The sequence below is a fragment of the Hippocampus guttulatus genome, chromosome 13, assembly GCF_054856545.1.
Source record: "Hippocampus guttulatus isolate MCC_2025c chromosome 13, RoL_Hgut_1.0, whole genome shotgun sequence".
Taxonomy (NCBI): domain Eukaryota; kingdom Metazoa; phylum Chordata; class Actinopteri; order Syngnathiformes; family Syngnathidae; genus Hippocampus; species Hippocampus guttulatus.
In genome coordinates this window covers 3,599,666-3,622,829 of record NC_141273.1, presented here as the reverse complement: position 1 = coordinate 3,622,829, position 23,164 = coordinate 3,599,666, and the positions used below count along the sequence as shown (strand labels likewise).

The window sequence follows — 23,164 nt, the reverse complement described above, 5'->3', positions numbered from 1 at the left end:
GGAGAAAACCCACGCAGGCCCGGGGAGAACATGCAAACTCCACACAGGGAGGCCGGAGCTGGAATCGAACCCGGTACCTCTGCACTGTGAAGCCGACGTGCTAACCACTGGGCTACCGGGCCGCCCGCAATGCATATATGTGAATGATAAAAGAAAATTGTCGAAGGAAATGTAAGGTGCTTCATGAAATGTTTTGTAAAAGATATGTTCATTAAATTTCAACATGTTCCTAATGTTCCTGTGCTTCTTTATACCAAAACAAAGGTAAGACATATTGTTGTGGTTATTTATAGCAAAGTATGGTATCATTTTAATGGTCCGGCCCACTTGACATCTACCGAGGCCGTATGTGGCCCACCATGTGAAATGAGTTTGACACCCCTGCTCTAAATTGTCCCTAGGTGTGAGTGTGAGCACAAATGTTTTTTCCTCTGTGTGTTCCCAGTGATTGGCTGATAACCATTTCAGGATGTACCCTGCCTACTGCCAAAGACAGCTAGGATAGGCTCCAGCATGCCTGTGACCCTTGTGAGGAGAAGCGGATTAGAAAATGGATGGATGGTTCATCAACTATTTTAGGTTCATATTATTATATCTGACCCAAGAGGAGTGAGAGCCTCACCAGCCGTGAACCTCACCACACGTCACTGGCTATGGGCAATGTTTGTGACATGGTTCCGATTGCCTCTTCTCTCAGATTCATAAGCGCGATGTTGTTCTCCACCCCTGGGCAGCTTTCTGGTTTCCTGGGCGGTTACACCTGTGACTGTAAATCTAGCCAAAAGCCAAATTTGAAAGGGAGTATAGATATTCAGTTACCTCTTCTTGGAAAACTCAATGTGACAGGACACATCTGGGCAACAAAAAACAACCGTCAGTCAAATGTTCCAAAACTTTTGCTCATGTGAAAAATGGGTGGGTTCAAAAAAACAGGTGCTACCTTTCAAAGCTGTGTATCAACTCCAGATGTAAATACCTTGAAATTAAGGATGGAATGTTGCTCTTTTGTCTCATACAGTATTCAACTTGCCAAACCCTTTTGGTCTCCAGCAAAAATAAAGGAATTTGCCCCACACTGTTTGAAAACATTTTCAGGTGGGTGGACAAGTTTTTGGACTGTGGAGGGCACAGCAAGAACACTCCATACAGTAAGACGAAAAGCCCAGATTTGAACAGAGATACTTCTTACTCTGAGCTGAGGTTGCCAAGCAGTATCCTCAGCCCTGTCATGGAAGACTGAAGTGATCCCCTCACTTTTCCTCTAGCACCACCATGAGGTTGGCATGTGATTTTGAAGTGTGAGAACATTGAATGACCGGTGTGATATAAATTTGAGTATACTGTGCATATACTGTATGTGTGTATATATATATATATATATATATATACTGTATATATATATGGGGTTTGTTTATAAACCAACCAACGTATCATACTGAGCTGTAAAATTATACATTAAAAAAAATCTACAGAAATTGAGACTGGAGATCCAAACTTGGGAATTTCAGCTGAAAGTATCGACTTTCCAGACTGAATGCCGATGTGAAGTACATTGAGTTGCTTTGTGGATGAAATGTGCTCAAAAGCTGCTTTGCCTTGCCTTGCCGAGGCTCCAATCACTTCTTGATTGTTTTCTTCTGACACTGTTGTGCTGTTGTATAAGGCCAAATCATAACGACTCTGCAAGTGTCAGCATACGTGAAGCATTTTTCCATTGAAGCCTGTCCAGGATTCTTCTCATACTCGGAGAACAAACAGAGCTCCTGAAGTTGTTGTTTCAGTGTCTTGGAAAATAAAAAACGGGAATAATGTTCATCAGCTATGCATAGAAGCAAACTGTACAAAGGTTTTTATCTGAAATATTTTCCGGAGGAGATTCATTTTTTAAGGAGAACTTAATTTTTTTTTTAAACATCTAAATCCAGCGTCCTCCTCAAGCCTCTTTACTTTATTGAAAGACCAATATAGCCAGTATGGGTTCCATGAACGATGACGGAGGATAGAAACCAGAGCAGGACACAGAGCACCATGGCAGAATTCCACAATTCCACATCCAAACTTTCCTTTTTGCGGATGCCTCGTCCACTTTTCATTTCTCTACGTTCTCCACCCTCTCCCTCTCTGCTTTCATTTCCCTCTCCTTTCCTTGATATGTGATCCGCTGGAGACGCTCAGGTTACAGTTTTTACAGCTTAGCCAGCCCCGTGCTCCATACATTCCTTTCTCCCCTTTCCTCTCCTCTCCCCTCCATGCCCGTTCCTTCTTCCTCCGTGATTACTCACCAGAGCTTACTTGGCCATGGCACACATTAAGCTGCAGCCAGAAGAAGGAAACACTGTCAGACTGTTAAGATTTCCAGTGGAGTGCTCACAAGGGAACATTGTGTATTTGTGTATGGGCATGTCCCCCCCCCCCCCTAGCTTTGGACTAACTTATTAAAAATGAAACGATGAGAGGAAATTATGTACAAACATACGTTGTAAAGTAGAAAATGTTCTAATTTTTGCAATTGTGTTTTGGATGGGATGAGTTACTGTACATACAATGTTATCAATTCTGCATCTGCAGGCTTAAAATAAAAGAAGCTTTTTTTTTTCGTGTTTATGTGTGGGCCTGTTAGTGCCTTTTAAATAAATAAAAAACAGGAAGCTCTAGGTTTAGTGAGCTACACATGAACGCGTCTTTTCTAGAAGTGTTTTAACACCCTCACCACATTTATTGAATGCAACGTCTTGTATTTACAGCAATGCCAGAGTGTGTGTTTTCACTCCACGTCATCACAGCAGCACTGTCTGGTATTGGCCATGACACAGTGACCAAGCATTACTTGCTCAATTTATTAAACACTGAAGCTGAAGTTTATTCATTTGAATGATTAGAGCGCAAGGATTATGGAATGATACTGTTGCTACAAATGGCACTGATTATAACAAACAAACCTAACGTCTTCCTGTGTAACGAAAATCTGCTTTATAAGAATTATATAATAAAAATGGGACTAATTCACAGAACGCACGCGCACACACACACACACACACACACAAGACTTAACACTAAGAGGCCTACTCCCAGCACAAGACACATTATTTGAAGTAGGGGATTGACATCACGTCCTTACAAACAAAATACCCCCCCCCCCCAAATAAATAAATAAATAAATAAAGGAGGTATTAATTTAACAGTGATTATGGATGTGCTTTGCAGTAGTGTAAATCTGTTCTGCATTATCCTAAAAGCTGTGTCTATGATGTTTTGACTTGTGTAGTGAGTCTTACTGGTGGCATATTAATTTCAATTACAGGTACTAAAAGAAATGTTACAGTATATTGCGGTAATTATGGCATAAAATATGTCACTGAAAGTTCTTCAAGTCTAACACTCCACTAAGAATAAGCAGATGTAAAAGAAACAAGGTTAGCAAGGAAATATGAATTAAACGGTTTGTTAAAGCAAAACGATGTTAATGCGCTATCACGAACTTAAATATTGTACATAAATACTGGTAATGATCATGACATTAGAATTAAAAAATGCATCCATACATCAGATTTGAAAAGAATTGATCCATTTTACAGTGACAGAAAGGACGCTGTGACACACGGGTGCGTCTTAATTCTGGATGAGTCCAAACACGAAAAGGGTTGTTTCAGGTCTCGCTGAGAACAACTCAGTCAAACACACAATTTCCATATTAGCCTGAGTGTGATCGCCTACATTTCTACCCAGAGGAGCGTTTTGAACGTGATTGGCCGAAATGTGCGCAAACAATGCCGAGGTGGGAGACAAAGCGACACACGAAACATCTGTCGTCAAATGCCGAGATCACTTTCTTTCTCCTCAATTAACCGCACTGGGTTCAAATATAAGCCACTAATGGAAATAACGTGTTTCGGGGATCAAATCTCGTAGGCCCAACACGGAAGACAACGTGTTCTTGTCGAGTGCGTAAACCTGACAACAGAGGCACATCTGGATCACACGCCTCTGGGCAGCGCACGCGCCTTTACTCAGCCGACATAAAACGACGTCAACGTAGCACGAGGAGGCGAGTTTTCCCCACATTGATTTGTAGTAATTATGCGCACTGGATGCATGCTCTCTTTGTATCGTTGATAGGAATAATAGTGGAGGCGCGAGGTGCCTTCATAGCACACGGGATTTTCTCTCACTATTTATTGAAGATGTATTAAAACACGGCCGGCGACATTGATGTCACAAAGCGACGGAAACACACGCCTGGTATTTGTCTTTCTTCCAAACTTAATGTTAAATTGATAAGTGAACGCATAATGGTGAATATGTCGCGCCGTTGCATGGTGAAGCAGGGCGCGCGACTGAAACAATAGAACTTGGGTCATAAAAAAAAATCCACATTTCAAGTTAGTCTCGCATGCAACATAATCTTACACTTGGGTGCATCATTTACAGTGTTAGGGGCCACCGGTGCTTTAACACGCGCACGCTCCTCACAAGCACTCCGCGCGTAAACAGCATGCAGATCCGTTACCTTCATCTCTTCATTAATCTCCCTTTTCACCGGGTGAGCTGGTTTTCGGCTTCTTTTATTTTCCGGAGGTCTGCCCTCTTTTTCCATCTCTGCCATGTTTTCTCGCTGATACTTCTGTCAATATTTGCGGTGGCGGCGGGGGGGCGAGGGGGGTGGATGCAAGGAGCAGGGACGAGAGGCAGCGCTTTTACACTCGCCAGACGGCGGATGTCTTGGAGCTTCTGAGCGACCCGTTTGAGGCTGGTGATGCCGCCGAGGGCTGTCCGTGCCGGGCTAAGTCAGCCATCTTCTGCCTGTCTCCTCCGCGGTCCGTGCACCACTGTTGTGCCGCCTCTGTCCAAGAGTCAAAGGAGAGGTTGAGCGAAGGGGGAAAGGAGACAGGGGGAGGGGCCTACGCTGAAACATTATATGACGTGTTGATGATTTGAGGTAGACGGTGTCTTCTCAGTTTCCCATGGAGCGCAATCAGTGCAGTCGCTCAGTCCGTTCAGTGCAACTGTCTTGGCTTGGGGGGAGTCTGCAAGAGGCGAACTGGTGCTCTCGCAGCTGCCCATTCAGTCCACAAGCGATAGTGACAATAGTGTGTCACTCAACTTAAACTGCCCGTTAAACACTGTCAACCCAAATTTTATTTCCACTTAAAATTTTCAAGTACAATGGCCATGAATTTAAATGTTTAAACTGTGATAGATTAGCACTGGCGCAATGCTGTCTAATCAGCATCAACAGATGCCACAGCAATGAGGTCTAAGTATGGCAAAGGAGAAGTGCTCACTAAAACAGATTTCAACAGAACAATATTTATAAAATACATTTTTGTGTAGTTTTACATATTGGAGTTCAAAGGAAAAATATGGCATCGTATATTATATTTGACAGTCGCTGCTGGTGTAGTGGTACACTCGCCAGACTTGCGTGCGGGTTCCCACTCGGTGACGATGTGCATGTGGGTGTGAATGGTTGTTTGTCTCTATACGTGCCCTGTGGCTGACTGAAGACCAGTTCAGGACGTCGTCTGCCCTCCGCCCGAAGTCAGCTGGGATAGGCTCCAGTTTACTCCTACGCTGTTCAGGATAAGCAGTGTTGAAAATGGATGGATAGATTATATACTGAAAAAACTATTATATTGTTTTATTGTATAATACAATTTTGCGCCCATTTGGCAAGAATTACAAATATAAATATTATTCTCACGTTGCAGTCTTAATTTAAGACCAAGAAGACAATAACAAGGCCTTTCATCAAGTGCAAAGTGTGACAGGAAGTAACGTTTTTCGCGTAGAATGACGTAACGTCCTGTGTCTGTCAACATGGCGGCGCGCTGTGACAGGTCGTGTGTTGTGAAACAACCAATCGCAAAACAGTGAGTTGCGTCTGTAAAAACCAAATCGATGAACAGCGTTTAAAATGTAACATCAGAAGTACTCCGTTTTAAGTTGAAATTAAATATCGGCAAGGCTGTTAAGAAGTGCCGATAGTATATTAGAGAGATGTTTTCGCATGTATGGACGCGACTGCCCTGTAAAGTCGCGTCCGGACCAGTGAGGAAGACATTGAGTCTATTTTCCAGCGCAGGACCTTCAAACTGGAGTAAAGCGGTGTCCGACGCCGAGAAGATTGTGGGTTATCCAACATCTTTCATGAGCCTGCGCTGTCTACTCAGCGACGAGTTCAGTAACGTTGCCATGCATGTCAAGAAACTGGTCGGAACCCAACACCCTCTACTTAACACCGCAAGGTAAAACCATTACACTATTGTCGTCTTCATCGCTTTGACTGCTCGAGAAGAGAGAGCTTGAAAAAAAATGCCTGAGCAGGTGTAAATTAAGTTCATTGCTTTAAATATTCACATGTACTAACATATCATTTAAATGATGGAGGTAGCCACAATTTTTATTCTGTGCTACTGGGGAGCCACATAGAACCACACACTTCCTAACCTGACAAAAATGCAATTTTAAATATGCACAAATACATGAACCAATATACATCATAGTATCTTAATATGCACTGTCAATGCATGTACAAAATATTCAGGCTTCCACAACAATCTCAAAAAATAACCACATACTGTACTTAGATCATTTTTTCTCCCAGTGAAAAGGGTTCTTTGCATAAAAATTACCATTGATGGAGGGACAAAACTGCTGAGCAGCAGCCAAACTTCAGTGCAAAAAGAACTAATTTTATGCACTTTTTATGAGAAAAATCAACTCACTCAAAATGTGTATATTATTGAGATTCTATGTTTGTCCCGCGTATCATTCCAAATCCACAAAAAAATGATTAGGCCTACAACGACTATGCTCTTTCATTGGGTAGAGCAGGCCCCGTTGGAAGCCCAACTAAGTGATTTCTGCCATCTAAGATAAGATAAGATCAGAAAAGCCTTTATTTGTCTCACAATGGAGGAATTCGCAATCTACAGCAGCAACATTTGGAGGGAAGAAAGTAGAAAAAAAACGTGAAATATTTGCTTGCACAAATAAATTTAAAAAAGAACTGTACACAGTACATAATGCAATATAAAATATAATATATAAGCATATATGCAACTGCATATACGCTGCATAAGGTGGCTGTGTTATTTACAATGGGTGAGTGGGGGGTGAGTCTAGTGGTGATGGATGACATTGTACAGTGGACACCCTCTAATCATGGGAGATAGGGACCATGAATAGCGAAAATCTGCGCATTGAAATACATCGGTTTTCCTTTTCAAATTTTTTAAAACTTGTAATTACTGAGTGAGGACGGTGGAAGCCTGCCTTCCCCCAGTTGCTCATCCCTGTTCTGTCGAATTATCGAGTACTGTAATCAGTTACAATATTTGTGTGTTGATGGAAGTGAGATGTCTCATTGTCGGTGGGTTAATTTATAATGAATGACCAATGAATTGTCTTTTTATAGATAATCAACATTTTCTTACATTTAAATTGTAGCAGCCAATTGTATTTCCTTGTCTAGAAAAAATTAGTAGGTGAGATTTTGGGCTGTTGGACGAAGTGACATCACAATACCACTTTTGCCTGCTTAAACAGCATTTTTGAGTTAGCTTGGTTTGGCCTGGCCTGCAAACGTGTCACGCTGTCAGCATCGAATTTTCATAGACTAAACTGCCTTTGAAAAAAAAAAAGTCTGACGCCTGTTGCCAGCCTATACCACGCACGACTTACTAGCTACTAGCCACTAACGCCAACCCCTGCTATTCATGGCAGATAGCGAAATAGTGAATAGTGAAACTCCGGGTAACGCCAATCAAAATGCATTTTGGAACATCTATCCATCCATCCATTTTCTAATCCGCTTTATCCTCACAAGGGTCACCCGGCATGCTAGAGTCTATCCCAGCTGTCTTCGGGCAGTAGGCGGGGGGACATCCTGAACCGTTTGGCCAATCGCAGGGCACACAGAGACGAACGACCATCAGCACTCACACTCACACCTCGGGACAATATAGAGCATGGGGTGTCAAACTCATTTTTGTCACGGGCCACATTGTAGTTACGGTTTCCCTTGAATTTTGGGAAACCATATAAATGTTTAATCCCCTCCACATATTACATACACAGCGCAGAACAAATTGATGAATAACTATTTTTAAAATCAGAAGTCCAGAATAATGACTGTTATTGTGGATCGTTACATATGACAATTTGAAATTTCGGTTCAGGCTTTAGCAAACATCATGGAACTTGACATGCTTGATTTGCTTTCGCGGGCCACATAAAATGATGTGGCTGGCCAGATCTGGCCCCCGGGCCTTGACTTTGACACCGGTGACTTAGAGTGTTCAATCAGCCTGCCATGCATGTTTTGGGAATGTGGGGAAACCATAGTCCCCGGAGAAAACCCACTCAGGCACGAGAAGAACATGCAAACTCCACACAGGAAGGCCGAGATCGAACCCACGATCTCCACACTGTGAAGCCGATGAGCTAACCAATGGATCACCGGGCCGCCCGCATTTTGGAACAACAAAACATAAAATAAAAAATAAGTACCCCGAATTCCTCCCAACTCTGATAATCATTCAATACAGTGTATTTGTTTTCTATGGAAAAATGGGGGGAAATGGTATCAATTGAATTGAATTGAATACAGCTTTATTGTCAAATGTGCTGTACGTATGTGCAACATACAGCACAGATGAAATTTCTTCCCTCTCAACATAAAACAAGAGGAGCCGCTGCGGGTGTCCGCGCCGCCATCAAAAGAAAAGTTAACAAAAAATGACAAAATAATACAAGACAACACACGAGACACAGACAATTGTGCAATCTTAATCAATCAATCAAACTCTCTTTAAACACTCCATGGCACAGTGGGTCAATGGTTGGCACATCAGCCTCAGAGTTCTGAGTTTGAGAAATTGTTCTCGAGTGAGAATAAGAGTATGAATGATTGTTTTGTGGTCACAGTTAGGTATATTTAGGTGCTTTTCTTTTATTGGTTAAATAGTTATTGAACAGAACAAACTCAACATGTAAAATTAGGTGAATGCTTAGCTGATAAAATTGGTATTGCTTGTGGTGTCTCCCAGGGGTCGGTGCGTGGTCCCCAGCTGTTTAACTTATACATAAACAACCCATTTATTCATTCATTCATTCATCTTCCGAACCGCTTGATCCTCACTAGGGTCGCGGGGGGTGCTGGAGCCTATCCCAGCTGTCTCCGGGCAGTAGGCGGGGGACACCCTGAATCGGTTGCCAGTCAATCGCAGGGCACACAGAGACGAACAACCATCCATGCTCACACTCACACCTAGGGACAATTTTGAGTGTTCATTCAGCCTGCCACGCATGTTTTTGGAATGTGGGAGGAAACCGGAGCACCCGGAGAAAACCCACGCAGGCCCGGGGAGAACATGCAAACTCCACACAGGGAGGCCGGAGCTGGAATCGAACCCGATACCCCTGCACTGTGAAGCCGACGTGCTAACCACTGGACTACCGGGCCGCCACAACCCATTTAATGTATCGAAATGATTAAAACTAATGTTGTTTGCAGATTGTTGTTACACAAATATACTCTATACTAGTGACAATTATAACGAACCTGTGAGGACAGTAAATACAGAATTCAATAAGATAAAAAATGTGGATGGATCATAACAAATTCATTTCAAATCTAAGTCAAACAAAAGTATTATTTAACTCGGCATTGATAATACACATCGACGGTGTACAACTAGAAAATGTTAAAGAATATAAATTCTTGGGAATAATAACTGATAACAAGTTGTCATGGAATGCCCATATCAGACATAGAAGAAATAAAAAATCCAAAAGCCTCTCAATCATGAATAAAGCAAAGCCATTCTTGCTCTCAGAATATTACATTATATTGTTCCTTTGTCCTGCCATATCTCATCTCACCCATTGTTAGGATGTGCTTGTTGTTGCTTACCATGTTGAGATGCGTCATTTCCATAACCTAGTTGGTATGTGCTTGCCGTTTACCATGTAGTTTTTCGATTACCATTGTTGTTATGTAATTATTGCTCAAATATACTGCATTTTACCCAGACCATTATTTTGATAAAAACTACACGTGATAAATATATATACCGGTACATTTTCTTAGTCTGCTATCTATATTAGGATGATTTGTATAGGTGTAAATTAACCATTCGGGATTTGAAAGTTAGTATGTATGTATGGTTAGTGATATAAATGTGAGATTGGGTGGGATAAAATAAATGTTTATATTCCCACACTTTTTTGAGCACTACATGAAGAACGATTGCTAATGGTGACGTGGAGATGTCTTTTTTTCTTTCTTTCTTTTTTTCTCTGTTTGTACAAATGTATCACACGGTACTTTGATTTGTCAAAAAAATGTTTGTGCTGGTCTGCTCAAAAACAAATCAATCAATCAAAATAACAAAAGATACTGCATACATCAGCTCACAACAGTGAGTGTGATGTGATGGTTAAAACGTCAAGGTATTGGAACTACTTTTTCCTCATTGTCTATCATACAATTTGAGTGAAAATGTGGAAATGCTTCTAAGATTTCAGTTTCTTTTTGAGGGAAGAATTATTTTGAGATGTTTCCTAATCCAGTCGCTGGTGTGCCTGCGAAAGTTAGTGTTCACAGTGCAAGTAGAAGGCCTGGTGACCTGTTCACAACCCTTTCGAGATGACAGCTGCCCATTTTTCTCATCTCTTCTGTCGCCCCTCTCTCACTCTCTTTTATCATGCCATCCATGCTCCATTCCTTTGCACGGGATTGATTGATGGATGGATGCTGTTGTAGATAGTGACATAAATATTAATCACTTCGCAGCCCTCAGACCGCTGGGCCACACCAACTCAGAAGAGCGCCGCCTCATAACAGTTAGTCATATTCTGTTTTGCAGGTTGCATATTTGCTACAGTGTAAAAAATAAAATAAAATAATTGACCACACTTGAACATTTTCAACGGGGTGAAGGCACGATGCTCCAAAAAGGTCGTCGCTATTTTTGGTAAAAGCTGCATGGGGATTTTGTTCAGTGGAAGGTGCAAAAACTTGCTCTCAGTGATTGTTGTGTGCTTTTCCATTATCACGACAGTGTGGATCACTCACATATTCATTCGGTCAGTTTGTTTTGTTTTTGGTTTGGGGTTTTTTTTGCATTCTCATTTCTCCCACAATGTCTCTCTGCATTCCCTCCCTCTTTTCACGGTCCATCTCCCACATCCACTCTGTCCTCCACCTTTCCCTGTGGTGCAGGGGTGGGTCAGAGTGGGGGAGGGGGGGCTGGGGGCTGGTGTGACACTAGCGGGTGGAGGTGTGAGGCTGCTGTCTGGGCATTGAGCAGTGGGGGTGTGGCCGCTTGTCTGCCTCGGAGCCCCTAACGAGAGCGTGATTCATTGCACAAGAGGCTCCCATAGGGACAGGATTAGAGGTGCTCCTTCTGAGCGCTCCCACGAGACATTAAAAAGATATTTAATCGAGCTACCACACAGGCAGTAACCATTGCACCATTTGTGTGCCTGTCTTTGTTTGTGTACATCCTTTTTTTTTGTAGAGGATTGGGGTGAATCTGTGATCACTAACTGTTTCATCTCACATCACTATTTTTATAATACTGTTTCTGATTTCACAGTTTCAGTTCAGGAACTTACAAAGAATGTTCATCAAAAAGGATGAGGATATGAGTTGCTTTTTTAAATTGCTGTGTGTTGGTTTTGATTCTTGTTTTAGTTCGTAGGACGAATTGTTTCTCATTTACCCAACTCAATAAAGAACCAGCATTATGACCACATGCACAGTCTAATTAGAACCAGTGCATTCCATTCTCTGTATGAAAAATTAGGAAGTACGTTTAAATCAGATCCGGGCAAATTATGGACCGTAGGCCGTATCTGGCCTGTCCACAGTCTCTGACCGGACCGCATCATCTTGATGAAGTCAGAATACGTTATCCACTGTACGTGGTGCTTTGATTTGCAAAACGCTGCTTTTATTGCGATGTGCATGTGTGTGGATGTTACAGACAAGAAAAAGCATTGTCTTGTTTTCAGCGTTGCCAATTTAGTGACATTGATACCATATACCACTTTCAAGTCCCGTCTAAAAACACACCTGTTCAGGATTGCCTACAACACATAGCTCTTCCATTTCTTAGCTCTTTCCATGTTTTTATGATTTTATGATTTTATGTCCTGTTTTTATATAATATCTCGTTTACAAATTTTTACATTGTATTTTCTTATTGTCTGTACAGTGTCCTTGGGTGGCATGAAAGGCGCTTTTAAATAAAATGCATTATTATTATTATTATATTTAGCGCCTTTCTTGGTCACTTTAGGCGGGCAATGAGCCCGGAATTCCCCTGCCGCAACAGCTGGGTATTGCCCCCCCCAGCGAGAACCCTGCCTGTGGGCCGATGACTGGCTGAACTTGTGCATCTCGCTCGGAATTGAAGTTCCTATGCTTAATAATCAAGCATCAACTTGAAGTTGTATGCTCTCTTCAACCTGTTGTTTATTCTTCACAAGTTTGCATTCGTGCTGTCACAGGTGACAATTATGTTCGCACACAGCACTATAGGAGGAACTAGACGGGTAAGCACTTTTGAAATTGACAATTTTTGAATTTAACAAAGTGCAGAAAATGATCCAGCTTTTTAGGGGGTAGTGTGATTTTTGGTTGTAAATTTGTTGGCCTTGGTTTCTTGGTTTTGGCTTATCACAACAAATTTTCATGTTCGCAGCAGGGTTCGGTGGAGGGAAGAGTGCCGGCGGGAATTACGCCGATAATAATTTGGGAGTCCTAACCAGGAAGGGCAAATATAAATTAGAGCACAGGTGTCAAACTGAAGGCCCGGGGGCCAGATCCCACCCCGCAGTCATTTTATGTGGCCCGCGAAAGCAAATCATGTGTGTCAACCTCACTCAAATCTGTACCGAAATGTTAAATTGTCATGTGTAATAAATAACTATGAGATTTTTGCTTCCCTGTTTACACTCGCTTGAACAATAATTGAACAAACTATTATAATTGACTTGATTTCAAAACTAGTAATCTATTCATTTTGTGGTTTCACTGTCATAACGGCCCTCAGAGGGAAGACTCCAAATTCGCCCGCCACTAAAATGAGTTTGACACCATTGAATGAGAGGTTGGTGCTCATAACATCAACACGCTTTAGAAATAGGAAAATAGATGTGTGAGTATCAGACGTCCCAAACTCATGGCCTGGCTGCCATCTGCGACCCGCAGGACAATATTTTGCGGTCCCCTATCAGTTTAATCTTAGTATGCACCCCACCCTTTTTTTTCCCCATGTCATGCCCTGGGTGCGTGTGTGTGTGTGTGTGTGTGTGTGTCTTTTAATCACTTTTGGAATACCATTGCTGAGGCTCATTATGACAGCTTTTAGCAAACGTCATTCAGAAGTGACACAAAGTGAAAGGAAAAGATATCCTACAGTATCACGCAGTCCCAGTCATCTTTTTCCAGACCTGCCATGAAGAGAGAGAATGGCGACAAGAACGGCCAGTTTCAAGGAAAACGGGAGATGATTTTTTTCCGTTTAGCACAGGGGCAACCCAACATGTCTTGAATGCACAGAGAAAAGTGCACTGCTCAAGAAATCAGGCGTCATAAGTCAACTCGACATGCTGAGGAGTATGAAAAGTACCCAGGGAGATAAGAGATCGAGCGGGTCACCGGTCTTGGTCGTGTTCTGAAGAACCATTAATGTTCCCAACTGTAGATACACAAGATTGGATGGGTTGTACATTTTTTGCTGACTTCAACCCCTTTTCTGTGGAATACTTAATACGTCTCAGACACACGCAGACTCTCTCCTGGATCAAATAGCGATATTAGGTGAATGTAATTTTACGCATATTAACATTACATCACGATTAAAGATGTATCTGTAACTATTTTTGGGATATAAATACAAATCATTGTCATGCCAGCCAACACTCGAGATGACACAATGTTGATTAAGCCTATAGGCTCCTCCAATATCTTGCTGTGTTATTTAGTAATTGATCATTTATATTTAATGTCGACTGGTGACTTCCCTACACTGGCCCACCGGATTGCGCATCGAAAATGGCGTAGTGGAAATGACAGCCCGGAGATTAAATTTTTTCTAGAAAAAGGCAGAGCACGACACCTTGTCTCCCATATGTAAAGAGACTGACTAAAGGAATGTTGTGTTTTCGTAGCAGGAAATAATCACACAATAATTACTGAGTAAAAGAAAACAGTAATAAAAATGAAAATAATTATTGCTGCGAATGAGCTCAACGTCTTTCCAAGGACCCTTGAGCTGTCCAACACAGTGCCTGATGTAAATGCACATAGTTCGACACCAAACAATGCGTCCACAAAATGCAACAGTAATAGAGAATTTGTAACAATTGCCTCATTTGAAGAATCCATCTTTGTTCTCCACTGGTTGATCTTAAAAACACAATAAAAATGTAAAATCACATACAAGGGGCATAAAATTCATTGCCTATCATGTCATATCTTATAGAAGCGACAGCACTGTTCTGTTGTTGCAATACACAATTCTAGCTGTTGGGTTGGCAGAAGTCACTTTAAAGCAAGATTCTTAACAAGCTTTTGTACAGTGTACGTAGTTGTTTCAATATATTTAAAATCTGTTGACATTATGAATACACACTGTGAATTCACATTTAACCGTCCTTGGTTGGGCCACAAAAATCATTACCAGGCTACTAACTGGAGCGTCAAACAGCAATACAGGGTCGTAGTTTTTTAGTTGAAGTTTGTCTGGTCAGGCATCGTCAAATATAATTCTATTGCGATAACCATTTCCTGGTAGTCGCTTTTCGGTCATGTCACTCGTGTGCGGCAGGCCTAATTTTTTTTCCTCTTTCTTTGCAGAGGTTTTGTCTACGACAGCAGGAACAACTTTCAGATGAGGGGACTGGTTGTTCTTCTTCTTTCAAAAGCTGCAGGACCGAGCCACACATCCTCAGATGCCTTAGCTCAGGACATGGTCAGCGGCATCTACCCCAGGTAAAATCCACTCATGTCACTGGCACTGGAATAGCAGGGTTGGACATCGTTTGTATTTGGACGATTCCTGTTCTACAATTTGATACTGATTCCTAACGATGCTGAATTCCGATTCTTAAAAAAAAAGTTTGCATGGTTTAAACGAGTGAGCCCACCACTTATTTTTATAGCTTTAAGCTTTATAGCTTCATCCACTTAAGGTATGAGGACATATTAATTACAACTTTGTCCATGCGTTTGTAGCGAGCCAAGGACATGGCGGACATGGTGCCGTCTGCCGCACTTCCTGGTCTGCTTGTTCTCCAAATGGTATTTTGTGCCATCTAGACCGTTTGGCGCTGTGTCTTTCACATCAAAGGTAGAATCTCACTCAGTAGATGTATTTCATAATTTTGGCTCGAAACGATGTGGCTGCATTCTTTCAGGATTAACACGATGGATATTTAATGTAATGTAAGTTATTTAATGTACATCAAAAATAATCAAGCTATCAAATGAATCCAAGACAAAATATGAACTATTTACTGCTGCAAATGGCTTATAAACTGTATTTGAAGTATGAAAGCGTGCTACCGAACACGCAATTGTTGAATGCTGCGTGCACTCTATTGTTCATTCTTCATTTGTAATCTAAGGGGACGCGCAACGCCACCGACAAGCACCGCACACTCACATTTCCTATTGGTCCGTCTTGCACGTGGCTCGATGTCAAAATTCATCAATAAATATGGATAGAATTACTTCATAAATAAAAAGTGGTCATCAAAATAGAATGCTTCCTAATTTCGAGTCTTCAAAGTAGGCACCAGTTGCGCAGATAATAGAAGACTGTTGAACATAGACCGCGCCAAGGCTAAATGAGTTGGAAAAAAAAGCTTTGTATTTGGTTTTGTTCATGCGTGCATCTATCAGAATCAGATTTACTGGCCATGTATGCAAGAAACACACAAGAAATGTACTTCCCATTTACAACCCATGCAGAGGAACATAGACAAGACGGGAATAGCCAACATGGAGGAGACAGAAAGAGAAGTCTGGCGGGTCGCTGTTAAGCGCACCAATATCTTAGCTGTGGAAGGAAAACAGTCAGGAAGAAGAAGGGGGAAAAAAACCCCGACAGACTCCAACCATCCTCCTCAATATATATATATATATAATTTATTTATTTATTTTATTTTTTTTGTATTTTCTGGAATTTTCAGGAAAGTCCACTTTCATCTCTACATACTACTGAATCACTGCTGTACTTACATGCATTCCTTCACTGCACTGTGATGAACCCACATGTAGACACGCACGCAGCGTGACTTGATCACCTCATTTGTGCTTCCACAAGCTCTGCCTCTTTTCCTCTCTCCGGCTCATTAGCACCTCTGCTGATGGTGAGATGGAAGGTGGAGGATGATTGAAACCTCTGGGGGATGGTCTCCTCCCTCCTGACGGACAGCATTTGTAAAAGATTTCCCACTCTGCTGCCTGACACTGATGATTCACCAAAACATAGCAATGATTGATGGATAGATGGGAAGGATGGATGGATATGTTGATAGCTTGATAGGACAGACAGGAATGTTGTTGAGGTATATGAGGAAAACTGTAGAATGAATGAACGAGTGAACGAATGACTGCATAAGCATGCCACTGAACAAATCATGTTGTCCATCTGGTAGACAGTCCTCTGAAGCCACTCATACAAGGCTGCATTTGATGCTAAGGCAGACAGCTGAGGGAGGAAAATGGCATACAACACTCGGACGAGAGGCGTGGTGAGGGGCGTTACAACTTGACAAGATGGCATCAGTTGCTATGCAACCAGGCACCAAAGCTATTTATACACGGGCCCCCTTGTCCCCCATTTTCTTCTCAAAGCCCCACAGATACATAACTGGACTGAGAGATAAGAGGCAATGGTTTGGAACATACTGTACATGCAGAAACAGTTGCTCTCCTTTCTGCAGGTGAACTTTTGTTCCATCAAATGATTATGTTTGTCGTCTTTCATGACCATAATGAACCACTACACCAGTATTTACTGAAGATAAAATGAAAGTAAAAATGTATCCAATGTCAGATATTTTTCCATTTCATTTAGGCCCCTAAGAGTGCCAAAAGACCTCCCCAATTTTTTTGTTTTAGTAAAATGTATCTGAATATGTAAATCTGTGGGTGGTAAACCGCAAATATGAGGGCTTGGCTATTTTAGTTTTGGACACAATCAGGCATCTCAAATTGTCAACTTTATTTATCAAAGGGCAACAAAACCCAAGAATTGACAAATATTAATGACACCCCCTAATCTTGACCCAACAGGAGGGCAAGGAAAAACTCCAAAATATAAAACCCCATCTGGCGAAAAATGAGAAATCTTCAGAAGTGGCTTTAGATTGGGGAATCTTCCAGGATAACCATGCTACAGTGGATCCTGAGTGGGCAACATTTAACACATAACATGTTGCTCTATAATGTTAATTAGAGTAGTGTCAGAGTCCATTTAATAAAATGAAGGGCTACAGGAAGATTCTTTCGAAGAAGTGGGCCCTCGTCAAAACCCGGCCCAGTTGATCAATGTGGAAAACTCCATAGCAGCGCCCCCGAGAAGATATATATGATGCTATCTCTCGATCAGTTGGTGAAGAATCTGCACGGCGACATCCAATTCGGTCATCATCAGCTTGCCCTTCCTCCAAGGCGGAGGAAAAGAGGGCAGAAGAGAGAAGTGGCAGTCAAACAGCCCAACATCGAGTTCAACTAAATGCAGAAACAAATTAGCCTTAAATTGAATTTTAAACATTTATACTGCGGTGGCAGCTCTACTTTCTGTGGGTAGGGCATTAGAAAACGCTCTCGAACCTGCAGACTTCTTTTTGGCCCTGGGGATCACTAAAGGACCAGCATGTTGCAAACGTAGATTTCATGACGAACATACAGTACATAACCACTAAATCAAGGTGCTTCACCATGTAAGTAGCAAAACCTTAAAATCACACCTCAGGTGGTCTGGGAGCCAAAGCACACTGGGTTGTGTTGGGGTAATATGATCTGAAGTCTGCAGGTTTGACTTCTGTTTTTATCACTCAGGATCACTAAAAGACCAGCGTGTCGTGAAAAAAGGTTTCTGGACGGAACATACGGTACCACAGAATCAACTAGATAAGAACATGCTAAGCTGTGTAGTATTTAATAAGTAAGTAGCAAAAAAGCGTGCCTCATGTGGACTGAGAGCCATTGTACGTTGGCACGTATCGGGGTAAGATGATCGACCTTTCTCATAATTGTCAGGAGTTTTGCTGGAACATTTTGTCCTTCAGACTTTTAATTCTAGTCATGGGTAGACCAGAGAACAATATGTGACAAAAGTCAAGGCCAAACGTAACAAACGCATGAATTATGACCTCTGAGCCACTAACAGACAGATTGGGAGAGATCTTAGCAATATTGCGCAGGTGAAAAAAGAAAACGCAGTTCTAGCAATACAGTATATGATGCGCATTTGAAAAGACAGAATTGAGAACAAGCAACTTTCAACGAAGATCTTTTTCACAGACTTATTGCAACGCCCCTCGAGGGGTGACTGTTGTGTTTCGCTGCCACAGCCGGCGTCTAACCTGCCAGACAATAGGTGTGATTGAGAAGAGCGAACTACATTACATTATTGAATGTTAATCACATCTTCTTCTTTTTTTTTTTAAGCTGGCATTGAACTCGGCAATTACCGTGACTGCATACTAGATGCGTGTGCGTGTGAGCGTTTTGGTGTTTTGGGATGTGGAGGCTTAGGGGGTGGAGGAGAGCAGAGCAGGCTCATCAGTTTCTCACTGTGGCTGAAAAAGGTAAGTGGCTATCAGGGCACCCGACCCTGTCTCAATTAATCCTTCCTGCCGCAGCCCTGTGATCTCCTTCTACATGGAGAGGGTCCTAATTATCTCCCACCAATGACTGAATCAACATTTGATTATGTCCTCCCTGAGACTGCGCTGAAAGCCTCGATTTAAAGAATAGAAGCAGAAGTGGCTACTGATGAGTTTACTTTTGATACTGAACAAGCGAGTGTATTTTGAGTCCTTTGCACTTTTCAGAGTAAGACTGAGTTTTGGTGCTACCAGTAGGTTTTGTCAGGAGCAGGGTTGTCTTAAACGTTGGATGAAATGAACGTGGATCTTGCAGCATGAAAATGATTTCAAGGAAAATATTTGCTTCGAAAAAGGCTTTTTTGGGAAGCTAACTGGATGATTAGATTCACCAAGCTCCACATTTTCCTCAACATGATCATAAAAATCTTTCATTGTAAAATCTTTCTCATTGTCAATTTGCTGGAACACCTCTATTTAACAACATATTTTTGCCTGATGCTTTTATTGATTCATTCATCCATCCATCCATTTTCCGATCCACTTATCCTCACAAGGGTCGCGGGGGGTGCTGGAGCCTATCCCAGCCGTCTGGACAGACACGAACAACCATCCGCGCTCACACTCACACCTAGAGACAATGTACAGTAGAGTATGCATGTTTTTGGAATGTGGGAGGAAACCGGAGTACCCGGAGAAAACCCACCCAGGCCCAGGGAGAACATGCAAACTCCACACAGGAAGGCCGGAACTGGAATTGAACCCAGTACCCCTGCCCTGTGAGGTCGACGCGCTAACCACTGGTCCACTGGGCCACCCTCATTCATTCATTCATTCACTCACTCACTCATTCATTTATTTAATTCTTTTCTGTCCGTCGCAGCCAGCGCAATTTGGCAGAAATCACGGAGTTGATCCACACTGCGTTCCTGGTGCACCGTGGGGTTGTCAATTTGAAAGAGTGGACGGCTTCTGACGGCCTGCTGAAGGACATGGAGTTTGGGAATAAGATGGCTGTCCTGAGTGGAGACTTCCTTCTTGCAAATGCTTGCACCGGATTGGCCCAGTTAAACAACACCAAGGTAATCTGTGTGGCATTAAAGACAATTTATTGTACCTGTAATAAATAACTGAATAAATCCATGTCTGTGTGTGGGACAAGAGGACATTTTCTTAGTCGGAAGTAGTCAGAGCTGTAATGCAATGCAACAGCAATACCAACAACACAACACAATACTACAACGGTAGTGACAGGAGATCATACTTCTCCTGGCCCAAAGCACTCTGCCAAAACTAGATTATCGATTTCATCATTTGAAGGCCTCTTTGCCAAATAAAGGTACAGCTAAAAAAGGAGAATATGGTGGACCTTTCATGTAAATAATACTTAATAATGATAACCTTATTTCTGAGGGCTTTGATATAGAAGCAATTTTGGGCGCAACTTAGTGTGCGACACCAGAAGTAACTGTGAGACATTTGTGATGGCAGCTTTTGTTTCCTGTAGGGATTTATTTTTTGTTCATTTCATTTTCTAAACAAGCATAAGCCTCCGTGCCATTTAAAAATGTCTCGTAGAGTTTGGGAACTTGTTCTGCTGTTGGCGTGTTGTGCGAAAGCAGTGTGGTGGTGAGAACATGGATAAAGTTCAACGTTCATGAAAAGTTCATGCAAACGTCATGCATAGTTCATGCATCAGTGCAGTGTTTATCTTGCAATAAACTGTGATTTGACCTTTTTTGTGTTATTTAGTAGGAAAGCAGTGTTAGCTAGCTAGCTATTTGAGGTATCACAAATGCAAAAAAAAAAAATAATAATAAAATAGCATCAAAGTGAACGTTCTGCTTGAAATGCATCCTTTCGCTAAAAGGTTTTTCTCAAAAATGTTGGGGGGGAAATGAGTATTTTCAAGAAACTTCCCAATGTTCAACTGCTGTTTACTTAAGAATGGTAAAAAGTAGAAATTTACTTTTTTTTTTCCTGATGAAAGAAGAGGGTTATTTTTTTCTTTTGGTACGTTCTATGATCAAATAGCTCAAGAACTCAATTTTAAGCCTTCAAAAATGTGTCAAATTGTCAAAAGTGACCAGCTCTCCCAATTTGAGAAAAACATCTGGCAATAAATGAGTTAAAAAGATCACAGAAACATTGTAAGGGTGCTCCTTTTATTTTGTGGACCAAAGGCCCATGGAGCAACACACACATCGAGGTTTGTGCTTGTGTTATGACCAAAAAAAAACCCAGAGAAGGTGCAACATAAAAATTGAAAGCAGTGTCACAAGAACATCAGCTTTGATTGCATGTGCAGGTGGGGCCACCGACTTTGTGAAATGTTTTACATATGATAGATTTATCAAAAGTTGTTGGCATATGCCAGTGAGTTCTGTATGACCTCAGCTGACACTCTAGTTTTTACCTCATTGGGAATTCTGTGCTGTGCTCTTGTCGTCAAGTTTACAGGACTTATTGTTGAAGTGATACATCTCGACCAAGAGAGCAATATCTTTGTATGCTGGGAAGGAGATAAATTTAGTCTGAGTTATTAATGGAAGTTATGGAGAGTATTTGCCGCATATGCATGTGCCTGTGCATGTGCAAATTTTTAAGGATAATCTTGCAAGATGATTTTGAAATCATATCCATCTATAGTTTGTGGTGTAGTTATGGTTCAAACTATTCATTTAGACAATACTAAACATTATGGAGGTTTACTGTAACTATCACCCATCCCACCCCTTGTGCCATCAGACACCCCTTTATCACGCCCTCTTCCACTTTATATTCAGAAAACGCAGTCCCCATGTTCTGTGGTCATCCACTCGAAAATACATGTCCTCGAATGTAGTTGAAATATTGCAGAGCTTATAAGATTCTTGTGTAAGGTTGATTATCAGTTAATCACATCGCTGACACATAGACATATACTGTATACTGTCTGCGCACTCACATTCAAACCAGTGGGAAATTTAGAGTATTTACTGAACCTAACATAAAATTAGAGGGATTTATTTACTGGTTAAATTAACATGGTATGTTGTGTAAAGATGGTTGTTCATCTATGTGTGCCCTGCGATTGGATGGCAGTTCGGGGTGTCCCCTGCCTACTGCCCGAGGATGGCTGGGGTAGGCTCCAGCATGCCCCGCGACCCTTGTGAGGATAAGCGGATCAAAAAAAAAATGGACGGATGGATGTTGTGTAAATTTGGCATCCACCGCCACAGGCATTCATTGCACCCAGAAGTGAACTCACATGTCATCGTGATTTAAAGAAGCAACCTCATAATGAACTTCAGGAAAGGGAAGAAAACTGTACACAGAAAAATTAGTGCATGCTTTTGTTTTCTGGATACAGAAGTGATTGATTGGTTCAGAGTCAGCAACTCACACTTTCTTTGCCACTTACTGTGTCTGTATTACTGTAGTTGCTAGATGTTCCCGTTTTCTTCAAATTCAAAAATCGAATTAATCAAGGAATGCGCTTCAGATATAGTTTAATTGGGGTCACTGACAGTGCAGTGGTTCGCTCGCATGAATTCCCTGCATGCAGTGTGAGTACAGGGACAATGTGAGTGGTACAGTGGTAACTCTACTTACAAAGTTAATTGGTTCTGGAAGAAATTTCTTAATGAGAAAATGTTGTAAGTAGGGACGAATTTTCCATGCAAATGCCCTAATCCGTTCCAAGCCCCCCAAAATTCAGACATAAATGTTTTATGAAGCATAAAAATGCATCAACATCATGATTTTCTATCTTTTAGGAATATAAATCAATAACTGTCATTCAAAGTTTATAGGTTAGATATTAATATCCTAGTACAAATAGCCCTTTGGGGAATTCATTGTAAAGTTCATAAACACTCAAAAGTTCATGAAATTAAAAAACAGAGAAGTTCAAATTATTTCATCCCCCACAAAATAACGAATTAGCTCCCTCAATTAAACCATGCAAACTTTTTTTTAAGGCTCAGAATTGAAAATTGTTAGGAACTAGAATCTAATGGAGGAACTAGAATCACAATCGTCCCAATTCAAACGATGCTCATCCCTCACCTTCACACGTACTCTGTCCATTGAAATAAGGTCGGTAGGCGCAGATAATGTTCCCCAATGCTGGGATTTGCCCATCCCTAGTATACATCTTCGAAAGCTTATGATTCAGTATCATGAAATTATATTTTGTAGCCTGTTCAGGATTTTTTATTTTTTGCAAACGACTTGACTTACAGTGTTGCTGATCTTGTAGTGGTACACTCGCCTGACTTGTATGCAGGCAGCGTGGCATCGGTTCCGAACTCAGTGACGGTGTGAA

At 41.6% G+C, this 23,164-nt stretch overlaps 2 protein-coding genes across 2 annotated transcripts in view; one reads left to right on the top strand and one right to left on the bottom strand.

Annotated features, from left to right (window-relative positions):
* Positions 1-5,103, bottom strand: part of sobpa (sine oculis binding protein homolog (Drosophila) a) — a 48,696-nt gene extending 43,593 nt beyond the window's left edge. Inside the window, exon 1 of the mRNA XM_086127628.1 lies at positions 4,508-5,103. Coding sequence (XP_085983754.1) covers positions 4,508-4,603 — 96 coding nt within the window. The 5' untranslated portion in view covers positions 4,604-5,103. The remainder of the gene's footprint in view (positions 1-4,507) is intronic.
* Positions 5,104-5,811: 708 nt separating this feature from the next.
* pdss2 (prenyl (decaprenyl) diphosphate synthase, subunit 2) overlaps positions 5,812-23,164 on the top strand; it is a 31,214-nt gene continuing 13,861 nt past the window's right edge. The window contains exons 1-3 of the mRNA XM_086127670.1: positions 5,812-6,245; positions 14,873-15,007; positions 19,739-19,937. Coding sequence (XP_085983796.1) covers positions 5,998-6,245; positions 14,873-15,007; positions 19,739-19,937 — 582 coding nt within the window. The 5' untranslated portion in view covers positions 5,812-5,997. The remainder of the gene's footprint in view (positions 6,246-14,872; positions 15,008-19,738; positions 19,938-23,164) is intronic.